This window comes from Vulpes lagopus, chromosome 24 (genome assembly GCF_018345385.1).
Source record: "Vulpes lagopus strain Blue_001 chromosome 24, ASM1834538v1, whole genome shotgun sequence".
In the NCBI taxonomy this organism is placed as follows: domain Eukaryota; kingdom Metazoa; phylum Chordata; class Mammalia; order Carnivora; family Canidae; genus Vulpes; species Vulpes lagopus.
In genome coordinates, this window is record NC_054847.1 from 19,905,137 (window position 1) to 19,921,330 (window position 16,194).

At 36.8% G+C, this 16,194-nt stretch overlaps 1 protein-coding gene across 1 annotated transcript in view; it reads left to right on the plus strand.

The window, feature by feature from the left end:
* The window catches only part of THSD7B (thrombospondin type 1 domain containing 7B), a 732,294-nt gene that overhangs the window by 533,223 nt on the left and 182,877 nt on the right, over positions 1-16,194 (plus strand). The window contains exon 14 of the mRNA XM_041739265.1: positions 14,782-14,960. Within this exon, the coding sequence (XP_041595199.1) occupies positions 14,782-14,960 (179 nt within the window). The remainder of the gene's footprint in view (positions 1-14,781; positions 14,961-16,194) is intronic.

Below are 16,194 nucleotides of genomic sequence, written 5' to 3' on the forward strand. Positions count from 1 at the left end.
CCCCATTTATAAGACTGATACCTTCCAAAATATGAATTTCTTTAAGGGCAGGGTTGATTTCCTACTTTATTACTCTAGCACTAAAAAGAACATTCTGGGTCCGTATAGTGATTTTTTTTTTCTTCTTGCCAGTGAGCTGAGTAGCTCAATCAAGTCTGGTTTAGAGTTCCCTTTCTATTTCTGACCAGTCTATAAAATGAAGCTATTTGCTTACATGACTTTGAATAGCCCATCTGCGTCTAAAAGAACACCAGTAAGTTATATTTTTAATTAAAGAAACTAGTTGATACTTAGATGATTAAATTTTAATAAGTATGTTATGAAATATTTGAGTTTTAAAGAGTCCAGGAATACTCTTTCCTCAACATGATGGTTTGAATTTTGTGTAACTTCTAATCAACTGTATTTCGGGTATCTGATTAGGCTGTCAGTCCAACAGATACTTTCTTATTTGGAATATCATAACCATCATTTTATAAGGTTTAACATTAGAGAAGCTTTCTGATGGCCTAAAAAGTAATATGCAGTTAAGATACTTTCATTTTACTAGAGAGTCTTTCAAAACCTTTGTTTGATAACTCAGAATTTAAAAAAACAAGAGGTAATGATAATTCTGGGGCTTTCCAACTTTCCTGTCTCAGACCCCACAGAGGCCTAAACAAAGTTGGTACCGTCTTCGAAAGAAACGTAGCTGCTATTTAGAAGCAGTATTAGGTCAAAATAAAAATTTACCAAAACAAGCTGGCAGTCTTACTGAATTTGATCTACATTTCCACACACTAATGGATCAAGATTTTATTTTATTTTTTAAGATTTATTTATTTTGAGAGGGCAGTAGGGAGAGACGAGAGTCTTAAGTAGGCTCAGAGGGTTCAATCTCATGACCCTGAGATCATGACGAGCTGAAACCAAGAGTCAGAATCTTAACCAACTGTGCCATCCAGGTGTCACTGGATTGATATTTTAAATAAATGTTTAATATAGTCAGTTCTTCCCTTGAGAACAAGGGCAAAGTATTAATCCACTTTCTCAAGTTGTTATTGCAACATTGTCAAAACATTAGCCATCATGTTTCTGCCTACTTCCCCTAAACAAATACATTTTTTAAAGATTTTATTCATTTATTCATGATAGACACACACACACAGAGAGAGAGAGAGAGAGAGAGAGAAAGGGAGAGATACAGGCAGAGGGAGAAGCAGGCCCCATGTAGGGAGCCTGATGTGGGACTCGATCCCAGGACCCCAGGATCACGCCCTGGGCTGAAGGGAGATGCTCAACTGCTGAGCCACCCAGGTGTCTCCCCTAAACAAATACTTTAAAGTACTTTAAGTCATTAGATACTTTTCAGTATGGGGTATTAATAGATAAATAGTACTACTAAGATATATAAATTAAAATAGTAAATCTTTAAAGATTAATAAATTAAGACATGATCTCATTTTAATTCACAAGGTGCTCTCAGATTTCTCATTTGGAAGTGAGAAAGCAACGATCAACATTTTATCTTCTCCCTGTCTTATTATTGGGACTGTGTTCTCATTATTTTAGCAGTGTCAGTAAATAGAACATGCCCTGTCTAGTTCGGATGTTTGCTCTTATTTTTACACAGTAGGAAAATATTAATAAATTGATCTAGGTTATTTCCTCAGGCTTAATATCATCAATATTTCATATTCTCCAAAACAAGATCTTTCAAGTGGTGGGAATGTGTTACTATTAGTGCTTGAATGATGGAAGAAAAACAGTGCATGGGTAATATCCTTCGAAGTAGTTTTATCTGAGACCACCTGATTCAGCGAGCTGTGTTTCCACCTGTGTCCGTTGTAGCTATCTAAAGAGCAAAGTTTGGATTTAGTAATATAGATTGAAAAGTCATTCCAGGTTTCTGGGCTTCAGTCTCATTGGGTATAAGTCATTGAATAAATTTCTTTAGTTACAATATACATAAGAGATACTGTTAATGGATCCTATTCAGTTCATCTTTATCCATAATATAAACAGGCACTTTTTGAGCACCTGCTATGTGTAATGTCTTATACTTTACAATCACAGTGTGGGTTCATGTTCTATTGATAATCCTATAATGACTACTTCATACCTATCTTCATATGCATATGGATGACTAAGATGGAACATGAAGCATCCCTGGGCCAAGTAATATGATGGTCCAAGCAATGTATTCTGCATATAAATTGTAGCGTAAAATATTTTTGTCAGAAAAACTGCCTCTTTCATAGCAATTGGATTTAGATTTATGAATGTTGCCAGTGAAGCTATTCTGTGATATATTTTATGTAAATGAGTTTTTAAAACATTAGTGAAGTTTACATAGTCAAGATTTGGAATTCTCATATGGCAGGTTAACCTTGTATGTAGTCACATTTGATCATATTCTGTTGCCAAAAATTGTAAGTATTAAGTATGTGGGTAAGGCTAATCCTTTCAATTATGAAATAGGTATAAAAATATGCAATTATTAATAGTTCTTACTATGGGCTTTCCTTTGGGGTATGCTTTAGCATGAAAATAACTTTCCTGAAAAATAAATGTCACTGTTGCTTAATCCTGTTGAATTTCAAAATTATTTTATACTCCTTGAATTTGTGACCTTGACTTTCATAGAGATCTTCTGGGTTTATGTCTTATGGTGAAAGAAAAAAAAAATGTGTTGCTACAGGCTCTCTAAAATCCTTCAACATGCAAGCATAGATGAAAATGATCTAAAAATCTCATTGCATTAAAAGAGCATCTAATTCAAAATACACTTTAAAATAGGTTCTATATGGGGATTCAAATCTTTTCTTTTTAATTTTGTTTATTTATTCATCAGAGATACAGAGAGAGACAGAGACATAGGCAGAGAGAGAAGCAGGCTCCCTATGGATAGCCTGATGTGGAACTTGATCCCAAGACTCCAGGAACACGACCTGCCAAAGGCAGACACTCAACCACTGAGGCACCCAGGCACCCCAGGGATTGAAATCTTTAAAAGTTATAAAAGTTATATAAAGTCTCCTGGAATTTTATATTTGAAACTTGCATGCCATGAGAACTAATTCCACTTACTAGTCCTCTGCTTTCATTCAGTGGCAAATGGAGTCATGTTCTGACTCAGTTCCTCTATAAAATGAAGCAATGCTTGTCGTATGTATTTAATCTTACATTAGCATTTGTTATGTACCTAAGCCTAAATTTGTACTCAAGTCTCCTTAGAAAGAACTATAGAATTATAATTATGTTAAACAGATAATTAGTCTTTTTAAAAAATTTTATTCATTTATTCATGAGAGACACAGAGAGAGAAAGGCAGAGACACAGGCAGAGGGAGAAGCAGGCTCCATGCAGGGAGCCTGACGTGGGACTCCATCCTGGGTCTCCAGGCGGAAGGTGGTGCTAACCTGCTGAGCCACCAGGGCTGCCTGAAAATTAGTCTTTTAATGACCTCAAATGGAGTAATTTTTCTCAACCCCACAAAGATCCTTCCTGATGACCCTTAGATGTTTGGTGTAAAGTCATTATAATATTAATCAAAGAGAAAATGAATTTAAATATAATTTATTTTTATTATTTGTTTAATGTAGAACTTAAAATATGTATATTACACATATATGCAAACACACAGACACACACATATGGGGAGGGAGGGGGAATTACAATCAAGAAAATAAGGTCCTGAAAGAGTTGTAGAGGACTTAAACAGTAAAAATGTGTCCTACATAGGAAAAATGGATGTCTTTTCCATTATGATATGTAGACAGAAGAAAAACATGGGAATGAATACAGACATATTCACAGGAGTATAAAGGAGCTCTTATTTCTGTTTTTCTCTGGGAAAGAAGGGTTGAAGTCTTAAAAGTTTGAGAACAGGTGGAAAAGGTTTGAACAAGCTGTAATATGAAAAGGGAGTGAGAGGAAACTCAGAAAAATCTCTAGTCGGTATGAGAATGTGGTTGTCACAAGTGTGAAATTAAGTGTCACAAGTGTAGAGATAGCATTTTCTTCATCTCTGCTGGTCATCCAGGATGAAGCAGAATAGGAAAACAGTTGGACCACTCTAGGTCTGAAGCTTTGCCAGACTGGCACGGCAGACAAATGGTGGCACCAGGTAGTTGACTCTGTTGGCAAGGAGTGGCTGATGTAATGAATGAGGAAGGCTAACCTGGTTGGAGAAAATTTTTCTGCATGAGGAAAGGCATGGGCATTACTAGAGAAGATGAAATCGTCTATGGGGACATATTTCAAGATTCAGGAGAGGGAAGGGCAGATGGAGAATGAGTTCTGGAGGTGGCCCTCAGCTTTGACTACACTTTAGATTCCTCTTGGTATTCCTCTAGGTCCTATTCCATGGCATTCTGGTCAAATTGATCTGTAGTGTGTCTTGTGCAGTGGGAATATATCTTACAGCCAGGGTCAAAAATCTTTGCTTAGAGCCTCTTGTAAGGAATTTTAGAGATTTTACAAAGTAGATGGCAGTTTAGTTTTAAGGAAATCAGCAAAGGTTTTCAAAGTAGGAATACCATAAGTTACTTTTAGAAAAGTAACTTTTTCTTTGGAGTGACTGGCCAATAACAAAAGGAATGATTAGTAAAAAGGGAGACTGGTGGAGAAAATATTATGGTATTCGGGGCCAGAAACTGTAAGATCTTGAACCAGGAATTATAGAGCAAATGACATGTCTGTGATGCTTCAACAATTGGAATTTATTATACCTAATAATATATGTACAAAATAATGGAGGGGGCAGCCCCAGTGGCTCAGCGATTTAGCGCTGCCTTCAGCCCAGAGCCTGATCCTGGGGTCCCGGGATTGAGTCCCTTGTCGGGCTCCCTGCATGGAGCCTGCTTCTCCCTCTGCCTGTGTCTCTGCCTCTTTCTCTCTCTGTCTCATGAATAAATAAATAATCTTAAAAAAACAAACAATATTTAAAATAAATAAATAAATAAATAAATAAATAAATAAATAAATAAATAAATAAAATGATGGAGGAAGGTTTAAGATAACAGATTTTTATTGGGGATAATATGTTAATTTTTAATTGCCGCGTAAATCAGTAAAGACTCAGCAGCTCAATCTCCATTTCCACGGGTCAGAAGCACAGGAATGGCTTTCCTAGATTCTCTGCTTAGGAGTCTCAACAGGCCACAGTTATGCCAGCAGAGGCATGACTTGGGGAAGCTCCTCTTCCAAACTCCCTTGGAATTCTTGGCAGAATTCATCTGGTGTGAACTGTGGGCTGAGGTCCCTGCTCTCCCACTGGTTGACAGACCTAGGCTGCCTTCAGATTTTGGAGGGTGCTTGCAGTTGCCTGAAGTGTGGCCACTCCACAGGCATTTTATCCATGGCTGTTTGCATCTTTAAGGCCAACAGAAGATCTCTTACTCCACAGAAACTCTGTTAAGAGTTTTCACCTGATTAAGTCATGCCCACCCCCAGATTAACTCCTCCCTCCTTTTTTGTTCTTGTTGTGGTAGCTATTTGTTTTGCACCTAATATTCTTTCATGGACACAGTGTCCTTTTTAATTATTATTGAAATATGGGATCCCTGGGTGGCGCAGCGGTTTGGCACCTGCCTTTGTTCCAGGGCGCGATCCTGGAGACCCGGAATCGAATCCCACATCGGGCTCCCGGTGCATGGAGCCTGCTTCTCCCTCAGCCTGTGTCTCTGCCTCTCTCTCTCTCTCTGTGACTATCATAAGTAAATAAAAAAAATTTAAGAAAAATAATTATTATTGAAATATAGTTAACACAAAACATAATATTTTTGTGTTTACAACATTGCTTTGACGACTACTTATCTCATGTTATGCTGACAAGTGGAGCTACCATCTATCACCATATAACACTATTAAAATACCATCGACTGCATTCCCTATTCTGTAAAGTTCTTCCTCCTGAGTTACACATCCCATAGCTAGAAGCTTGTACCTCCCATTCCCCTTCACACGTTTTGCCCATCCTTTCACTATCCTCCCCAATGAAACCTTTGGTTTGTTCTCTGAAGTTCTGTTCTCTGAGTCTGTTCCTACCTTGTTTTTGTTTGGTTGTTATCCACATATAAGTGAAGTCATGTGGTATTTATCTTTCCCTAATTTATTTCATTTAGAATAATACCCTCTAGGTCTATCCATGTCACAAATGGCAAGATTTCATTCTTATTTATGACTGAATAACATTCCATTATATATACACACTACTTATTTATCTACTCATCAGCTGATGGGCACTTGAGTTGCTTTCTTACTTTAGCTATTGTAAATAATGCTACTATAGACATAAGGGTGCATATATGGCTTCCCAAGCTGGTTACTTTGTTTTCTCTGGGCAAATACCCAGTAGTGGGATTACTGGATCATATGGTATTTCTGTTTTTAATTTTTTGAGGAAACACCATACTGGTTTCCACAGTGGTTGTACCAATTTACATTCCCACCAGCAGCGTGTGAGGGTTCCATTTTCTCTACATCCTCACCAACATTTGTTATTACTTGTCTTTTTGGTACTAGCCATTCTTAGAGGTATAAGATCATGTCTCTTTGGAGTTTTTATTTGCAGTTATCTGATGACTAGTGATATTAAACATCTTTTCATGCATCTCTTGGCCATTTGTATGTATTGAAAAATACATACAAATGAAAAATATTCAAGTCTTCTGCTTGTGTTCTAATTGGATTTGTTTTGGTTTTCTCTTGTGTTGAGTTTTAAGAGTTCTTTATATATTTTGGATATTACCCCTTATCAGACATATCATTTGCATATACCTTCTCCCATTCAGGTTACCTTATTGTTTTATTGATAGATTCCTTTGCTGTGCAAAAGGTTTTTATTTTGTTGTAGCCCCAATAGCTTTTTTCCCTTACTTGAGGAGACCTATCTAGAAAAATGTAGCTAAAGTCAACATCTAAGAGATTACTGCCTCTATTTTCTCCTAGGGGTTCTATGGATTCTGGTCTCACATTTAGGTCTTTAATCCATTTTGAATTTATTTTTGCAAATAGTGTAAGAAAGTGGCCCAGTTTCATTCTTTTGCATGTAGCTGTCCAGTTTTCCCAGAACCATTTGTTGAAGAAACTATCTTTTCTCCACTCTATATTTTTGCACTCTTTGTCATAGATTAACTGATCATATAAACATAGTTTTATTTTTCTGCCTTATATAATGTTCTGTTGACCTGTGTGTCTCTTTTTGGCCTGGTACCATATTGTTTTATTAGAGCTTTGTTGTAAATCTTGAAATCTAGGATTATGATAACTCCAGTTTTGTTCTTTCTTCTTAAGAGTGCTTTTGGCTATTTGGCTAATCATTTGTGGCCCCATACAAATTTTAGTATTTGTTCTATGTTATGAATAATGCCATTGGTGTTTTGAGAGGCACTGCATTAAATCTGTCCTTTGCTTGAGGTTAAAATAGACATTTTAACAATATTGATTCTTCTCATCCATGAGCTTGGGATATGTTCTAGTCTGTGTCATCTTCAGTTTCTTTAATTAGCATTTTATAGTTTTCAGAGTATAAGTATTTCATCTCCTTGGTTCAGTTTATTCTTAGGTATTTTATGCTTTTTGGTGCAATTATAAATGAGATCGTTAATTTCCCTTTCTGCTAATTTGCTGTTAATATATAGAAACACAACATATTTCTGTATATTTCATACCCTACATTTTACTGAATTCATTTATTCTAATAATTTTTTTTGCCTTCTGTAGGGTTTTTTTTTATATGTATAGCATCATGTCATCTGCAAATAGTGAAGATTTAATGTTTTCTTAGCTATTTGGATGCCCATTTTGTCTGACTACTATGACTAGGATTTCTAGCACTATATTAAATGAAGCTGGTAAGAATGAACATCCTTGTTGTTTTTTTTTTTTCCCTAACATTACAGAAAACTTTTTTTTTCACTGTTTAGTATGATGTTAGCCCTGGATTTGTCATATATGGCCTTAATTATGCTGAGATGTGTACCCTATAAGACCACTCCATTGTGAGTTTTTATCATAAATGGATGTTGAATTTTGTCAAAGGCTTTTTCTGTGTATATTGAGATGACCTAATCATTTTTATCCTTTGTTTCATTGATGTAGTATATCATATTGATTGATTTGTGGATATTGAACCATCCTTGCATCCCCAGAATAAATACCACTAGATCACGGTGAATGATCCTTTTAATGTATTATTGAATTCAGTTTCTTAATATTTTGTTGAGGATTTTTGCATCTATGTTTGTTGGGATATTGGCCTGTAGTTTTTTATAGTGTCTTTGGTAATGCTGGCCTTGCAGATGTATTTGCAATCTTTCTTTCCTCCTCCTCTTCCTCCTCCTCCTCCTCCTCCTCCTCCTCCTCTTCTTCTTCTTCTTCTTCTTCTTCTTCTTCTTCTTCTTCTGCTTCTTCTTCTTTTTTAAATTAATTTGGGGAGAATGTATTAACTCTTCTATAAGTGTTTATAGAACTTACCTGTAAATACATCTGGTCTTGGACTTTTGTCTTATAGGTTTTTTTTTTTTATTTTTGATAACTGATTTAGTTTTATTACTCATAATCTATTCATATTTTTAAAAGATTTTATTTATTTATTCATGAGAGACACAGAGAGAGAGAGAGAGATAGAGAGGCAAAGACATAGGCAGAGTGAAAAGCAGACTTCCTGCATGGAGCCCAGTGCAGGACTCAATCCCGGGCCCTGAGATCACATCCTGAGTGGAAGGCAGACCCTCAACCACTGAGTCACCCAGGCATCTCTCTATTCAGATTTTTAATTTCTTCCTGATTTAGTTTTTTTTTAAGATTTTATTTATTTATTCATGAGAGACACACAAAGAGAGAGAGAGAGAGAGAGAGAGAGAGAGAGAGGCAGAAACACAGGCAGAGGGAGAAGCAGGCTCCATGTAGGGAGCCCAATGTGGGACTCAATCCCAGGACTCCGGGATCATGCCCTGGGCCAAAGGCAGACACTAAACTGTTGAGCCACCCAGGGATCCCTCTGATTTAGTTTTGAAAGATTTCCTTTTCTAAGCATTTATCTATTTCTTCTAGGTTGTCCAATTTGTTGGCCTACAATCTTATGATCCTTTATGTATTTGTGGTATCAGCTGTCACTTCTTCTCTTTCATTTTTGATTTTATTTATTTGGGGGGAATCTTTTTTTGTAATTTGGCTAAAGTTTGTCAATTTTGTCTTTTTATCTTTTCTATTTTTTCATCTCTCTTTTATTTCTCCTCTGAATTTATTATTTCCTTCTTTCTAACTTTAGGCTTACTTTATTCTTCATTTTCTAATTCTTTAGTCATAAGATTAGATAATTTGGTTTTGTTTGTTTCTTGAGATAAGCCTGTATCACTACAAATTTCCTTCTTAGAATACATTTCATAATGTCCAAAAACTTTCAGACCACTACATTTTTATTGTCATTTGTCTCTGGTTTTAAACTTCTTCAGTTTGATTTCTCCATTGACTCACTGGTTGTTTAGTAGCATATTATTGAACTTCCATGTGAGTGTGTCTTTTTTTAGTCCTTTTCTTATAATTGATTTCTAGCTTCATACCATTGGGATTGGAAAAGATAGATGCTTGATAAGATTTCAATCATCCTAAATTTATTGGGACCTGCTTTGTGACCTACACATCTATCCCGGAAAATGTTCCATGGGCCCCCAAAAGAATGTGTATTGTGTGTTTTGGGATGGAATTTTCTGTGTTTATCTTAAGTCCATCTGGTCTAATGTGTCATCCAAAGCCACTGCTTTTTATTCATTTTTTCTACCTGGATTATCTATCCATTGATATAAATAGGATATTAGAGTCCTTTATTATTGTTCTATTATTGTCAGTTTCAACTTTTATGTCTTCAAATAGTTGCTTTATGTATTTGGGTGCTCCAGTGTTGGATGACTTGATATATGAAATCATTATAACTGAATTGATCACCGTTGCATTATTTAGTGTCCTTATCTCTTGATATAGTCTTTGTTATTTTTGTTTTGTTTTGTTTAAAGATTTTATTTATTTATTCATGAGAGACACACAGAGACAGAGATATAGGCAGAGGGAGAAGCAGACTCCTTGTGGGGAGCCTGATGCAGGACTCAATCCCAGGACCCCAGGTTTACAATCTGAGCCAAAGGCAGATGCTTAATCACTGAGCCACCCAGCTGCCCAAAACAATCTTTGATTTAACACTATTTTGTCTAATATAAGTTCTGCTATGTCAGCTTTTTTCTCCCTCACTTCCATTTGCATGGAATATCTTTTTCTATCCTTTCCCTTCTAGTTTGTATGTGTCTTTAGGTCTATAGCAAGTGAGTCTCTTATGGGTAGTATAGAGTTGGGGCTTGATTTTCATCCATTCAGTTAACTTACATATTTTGATTACAGCGTTTAGCTCATTTACATTGAAAGTAATTATTGATATTTATACACAATGCCATTTTCTTATAGTTTTCTGGTTGTTTATGTACTTCTCTGCTCCTTTCTTATCTTGTAATTGATGACTTTCTGTAGTCTTATGCTTGGCTTTTTTCTGTTTATATTTTTGTGTTTCTATTATAAATTTTGGTTGGTGGTTACCATGATATTCATATATGACATCCTAAATATATAGCAGTCTGTATTAAGTTGGTGGTCACTTAAGTTTGAAAACATTCTAAAAGAACATTTTTTACTCTTCCCTCCATAGTTCATGTACATGTTGTCATATTTTACATCTTTTTTCTCCTTCTTCTTCTTCTTCTTCTTCTTCTTCTTCTCTTTTTTTTTTAAAGATTTTATTCATTTTTTCATGAGAGACACAGAGAGAGAGAGAGGCAGAGACACAGGCAGAGGGAGAAGCAGGCTCCATGCAGGGAGCCTGATGCGGGACTCGATCCAGGGACTCCAGGATCATGCCCTGGGCTGAAGGCAGGTGCTAAACCATTGAGCCACCCAGGGATCCCCCTTTTTTTTTTTACTCTTTATAGCCTTTTCTTTACCACTTATAGAAGTTCCTTTAACATTTCTTTTCAGGTAAGTTTAGTGGTGATGAACTCTTGACTTTTGTTTGGAAAACATTTTATTTCTTCTTTAATTATGATTAATGATCTTGTTTAAGAGTATTCTTAATTATGGGTATTGTTTTGTTTTCTTTTCCCTTTAGGACTTTGACTATATCATGCCACTCTTTTTTGGTTTGCCAAGTTTCTGTTAAAAATCAGCTGATAGGGGGGGGGATCCCTGGGTGGCTTAGCAGTTTAGCACCTGCCTTCGGTCCAGGGCATGATCCTGGAGTCCGGGATTGAGTCCCACATCAGGCTCCCTGCATGGAGCCTGCTTCTCCCTCTGCCTGTGTCTCTGCCTCTCTCTTTTTATCTCTCATGAGTAAATAAATAGAATCTTTAAAAAAAATAAAAATAAAAAAATAAAAATCAGCTGATAGACTTCTTGAGATTCCTTTGTGCATAAAGTTGCTTCTCCCTTGCTGCTTTTAAAATTCTCTTTATCTTTACTTTTTAATTTAAAGAGTTTATTTGAGAGAGAACACAAGCAGAGGAAGAGACAGAGAGAGAGAGAGAAGCAGGCTCCCCACTGTGCAGGGAGCTTGATTTGGGGCTTGATCCCAGTACCCTTGGATCATATCCCCGGGTGAAGACAGACACTTAACCAACTAAACCATCCAGGTGCCCCATAAAACTCTCTTTATCTTTAGTCTTTGCCACTTTCATTGTTGTCTGTTGTGATATGGACCTCCTTGGGCTCATCTTGTTTGAGGCTTTTTGTGCTTTCTGAGCTTGGATATCTCTTATTCCCCAGCTTAGGAAAATTTTCAGCTACTATTTCTTCAAATAAGTTTTCTGCCTTTTATTCTCTTTTCTCTAAGACCCCATATAATGCATATGTGTGTTTATATGATGTTGTCCAAAGGATCCCTTAACCTATCCTCATTTATTTACCTTGTGTCTCTTTGCTATTCAGTTTAGCTGCTTTCCATTACCCAGCCTTCCAGATCACTGGTTCATTCTTTTGCATCTTCTAATTTTCTGTTGATTCCCTTTAATGTATTTTTTCATTGAAGTTATTATATTCAACTCTGATTATTATTTTTGTATGTTTCTATTTCTTTGACATTCTCTCTGAGTTTATCCGTTCCTCTTTCCAGTCTGGTATATACCTTTGTGACCATCACTTTCAACTCTGTATCAAGCATATTATTCATTTCCTGAGGTTTTGCCTCTTTTTTTCCCATTTAGAACATATTCTTCTGTCTCTTCATTTTGCTTGATTTTGTTTTTGTTTGTATGAATTCGGCAGAACAGCTACTTCACCTAAACTAGAGGTGTGTCTGGTGACTTTGGCTGGATGGCTGGAGGTATGGCTGTTGTGGGCTGGGAGTCCTGGGACTCTCCATGCTTGGACTGTCCTAGGACAGCTGAGTTGAAGTGGATGCAAGCTTGGATGTCCGAGGGTACTCTGCACAGGAATACCCTGTCAGGGTGACTGGAGCCTATATGGGCATGGGCTGTCTATCCCAGGGAATGCCATACCAAGGCATCCTGGCACAATGGCTAGAACAGAGATGGAAATGGGCTAGTTATTCCCAAAGCACTCCATGTAGGGTCACCCTACCAAGTTGTATGGAGCTAAGTGGTACAAACTTGGAATGTTCTGGGGTGCTTTGTGCCGATGCCATCTTGGTAAGATGGCTGGAGCTACGGTGAGTGCTGACCAGGTGTGTCCCATTATGCGCAGCCCTGGGGCTTCCTTGATGGGACAGCTGGCACTAGTGTTGGTTAGGGACAAAAGGCTTACTGAGGCAGTAGGCCAACTGTGGTGCCTGGATCCTATTTTTGTCCACACTATCAAGATGGAAGGAGAACATTAACTGTGGCACTTGCCGGACTCTCCACCTTGGAGTTAGCAAACTCTTCCACTGTTTGGCAGAGATCAAGGACCGAATCCTTTATATTCTAGTTGTTCTTTTAAACTTTGACTTTTGGGCAGCCCAGGTGGCTCAGCGGTTTAGTGCTGCCTTCCACCCAGGGCCTGATCCTGGAGACCTGAGATCGAGTCCCACGTCAGGCTCCTTTTTTTTCTTTTTTTCCACGTCAGGCTCCTTGCATAGAATCTGCTTCTCCCTCTGCCTGTGTCCCTGCCTTTCTCTCTCTCTGTGTGTCTCTCATGAATAAATAAATAAAATCTTAAAAAATAAATAAATAAACTTTGGCATTTTTCTGTGCCCCAGAGAATCTGGGGCCCATGGGGGTAGGGGTCCAGGGGTTGCTGAGGTAGCAGGCTGACTAGGATGCGTGGTCCCTGCTCATGTCTGCAGGATGGAAGGGGAATGTATATTGTAATGCTAGCCAGCCTGTCCAACCTGGAGAGAGTTCCAACAGCTATCTATTTGGCAGGGTTCTAAGACTGTTCTTTTCATTCTAGTTGCTTTTTAAAACCATGTTTGTTTGTTTCTGGGCCCCAGGTAGACGAACCTGCTCATGGTCCCTCAGTACTATCTTTTCCCACTGTACTTCCCAGCATTACTTGTGGGGTTTCTTTAGCTACCATGTCACCATCTGTCTTGCCATTCTCTACATGGTCTACCTTTTTTTGGGGCAGAAGGTTTTCAATCAGCCACGGTTTTTCAGGAGGAATTGCCATATAACTAGGTTTAGATTTGGTATGTCCACAGAGGAGGTGAGTTCAGGGTCTTCTTATGCTACTTTCCTGGGCTAATCTCTCAATCTTCCTTTTTGATCATCTCAAAATCAACTAATATAACATATTATTAAATTGGCAAATTCCCTTCCTTTTTGCTATATACCATAACCTAATCATGGGAGTGGCATCCCATTATATTCAAAGTCCTGCCCACACTTAAAGGGATTAAATTATACAGGCATGCACCACCAGATACAGGGATCAAATATGTTGCACTTAATTAAGATGAATGATACAAGAGAATTAGCAGTTTTTAAAGGAAATTGATAAATAAATAAATAAATAAATAATGAAATTGATGGTTTTAGTTTTAGATATGTTGAATTTGAAGATAATTAGGAATCCAATAGGAGTGGATCAGTAGGTCTTAGAGAAGTTAGTAGTAAGATTAACATAGGAAATATGTATTTGGTAATAATTAGTAGAGGTAATAGTTAAATTGTGAGATCATCCAGAGAAAGACTATAGCAAGAAGTGAACTGGGATTAGGTGTAAGTCTAAGTAAAGCTAGAACATCTGCCTGTACGTTTCTACCCATGCCTCTTGATTCCAGTATAATCTCATCACGCAATCTTTCATTCTTCCCGTAGTTGGTAAATAATATCCTGGTCTTCCTAATTTTTGATCCACTCTGTACTCCTTCCACCTCCAAGCCATAAAGTGAGAATCAAGAGCTCTCTTAGTGAAAGCCTTGCAGATCAGATACTAATAGAGCTGGACTCTCCTATGCACTCTGTCCCACATGGAGAATTGTGAGAATTATATAGAACCCAAGGCTCAGTGAGGGGAGATAGTGCCATCCTTAGCTTTGAAACACTATTTCTTCCTAACAGAAAGCAGGACTAACTACTTTGCTCTTCCTTCACAGAATTGGCTATAAAGTGTTAGATGGCACAAATTTGGAATGCAAACTTAACAATTTGTACCTGTCTCTTAAAACCTTTGTTTATTTGAACAGAAAAATCACTGAGGCCATTGCAGTGACATTGTTGAAAAATCTGAGCTGTAATTATTTACTTTCTGTAAATAAGTAATTCGATCAGTACATTTTGATTAGGCTTTCCTCCCTTTACATAAATCTTTTTCTTTCAGGTTATATTCAAGAAGAATGTGTCATCCCATGCCCTTTTGATTGCAAGTTAAGCGACTGGTCTAGTTGGGGGTCTTGCAGTTCATCTTGTGGGATTGGAGTGAGAATTCGGTCCAAATGGCTAAAAGAAAAACCTTACAATGGGGGTCGCCCATGTCCCAGACTGGATCTCAAGAATCAGGTAAAGTGTGTGAAGCAACAACAACAAAATGGGAAAAAATTACCCACTTGATTATTTCTCGTGGAATTTGAAGTCATTGTCTTGTTACAAGTAGCTCATAAAAAGTCATCACAAGCTCAGAAGAAGGGTTAAGAGGACATAAAGTAATATAACAGAGTTAGTAATAGAAACCTTGCCCACTCCTAGGTAATACAGAGATCAACTTGGTGTCACTAGCAATAATAATGTTTACAAGAAATAATCCAACTGATTTTATATGGTCTTGAAGTGTAATTTGATTATTCATGTTATAAAAGTAATTTGTTTGTATATATATATATATATAAATACATACAATACATTTAAGTATTAAAAATATATAAATACTAATGTAGGAAGAATGTCTAGTACTTTACAGTGATAAGTAGAGTTAGTAGTTTCATCCATGTATTCTAAAAATGGGATACTATTTTCCATCACCAAACTCTTCATCTAATTTTTTTCTTCTCAACAACACCAAAGTTTCCAGTTTTTCATATCTTTTCTGACCTATTCCTCTAACTATTTCCCCAAAGTCAAAGCCATTTTCATAAATAGAACCCTGAAGAATACCCTTCCATATAGATAGATGTCTAATAAAATTACCATCCCAGGCAAAGTATTGTTAGATCTTGTTAGTTGGCTTTTCCTATGTAACAGAGCCGAAGATTTAGTTAAGAATCATAATAAAGACCACAAATTTCTCCCATGATTACATAGTGGTTATCAGATTAGGACCAATATGTATTTTTTTAATCAATTGAATAGATAGAGCATAAATTGATGATAGTTGAAAATTCCTTATTTTTAAAGTTGTGAAAAATGTGATCCTGCAGATAATTTGAACAGAATAGCTGCATAGGCATCTATTACTAATTCTATTTATTTCTGCACTATGATACCTCCTTTTGATTAGATTTTCTATACAGGTTGTTGAATGGAAGGGAAATCCATGTGTCTATTCTTAATTAATTTGAAAAGCATACAAACACATGACACAAGAAATCAGGTGTCAATTAAGGCCAGTATCTCGAGCTATTTTTTTCCCCTAAAGTTTTGTTAAAAGACCCATAGCTCATTGAAAAGTGAAAAATTACCATTCCACCAAAGAATATTTATGTTCTAAGATGGCAGAGTGTTCTCTTTTTTTAAGGTTTTATGGTAAAATAGTGATCATAGTTTCTTCTCTCAAAGCTAATGCAAACCTATGGGGGAA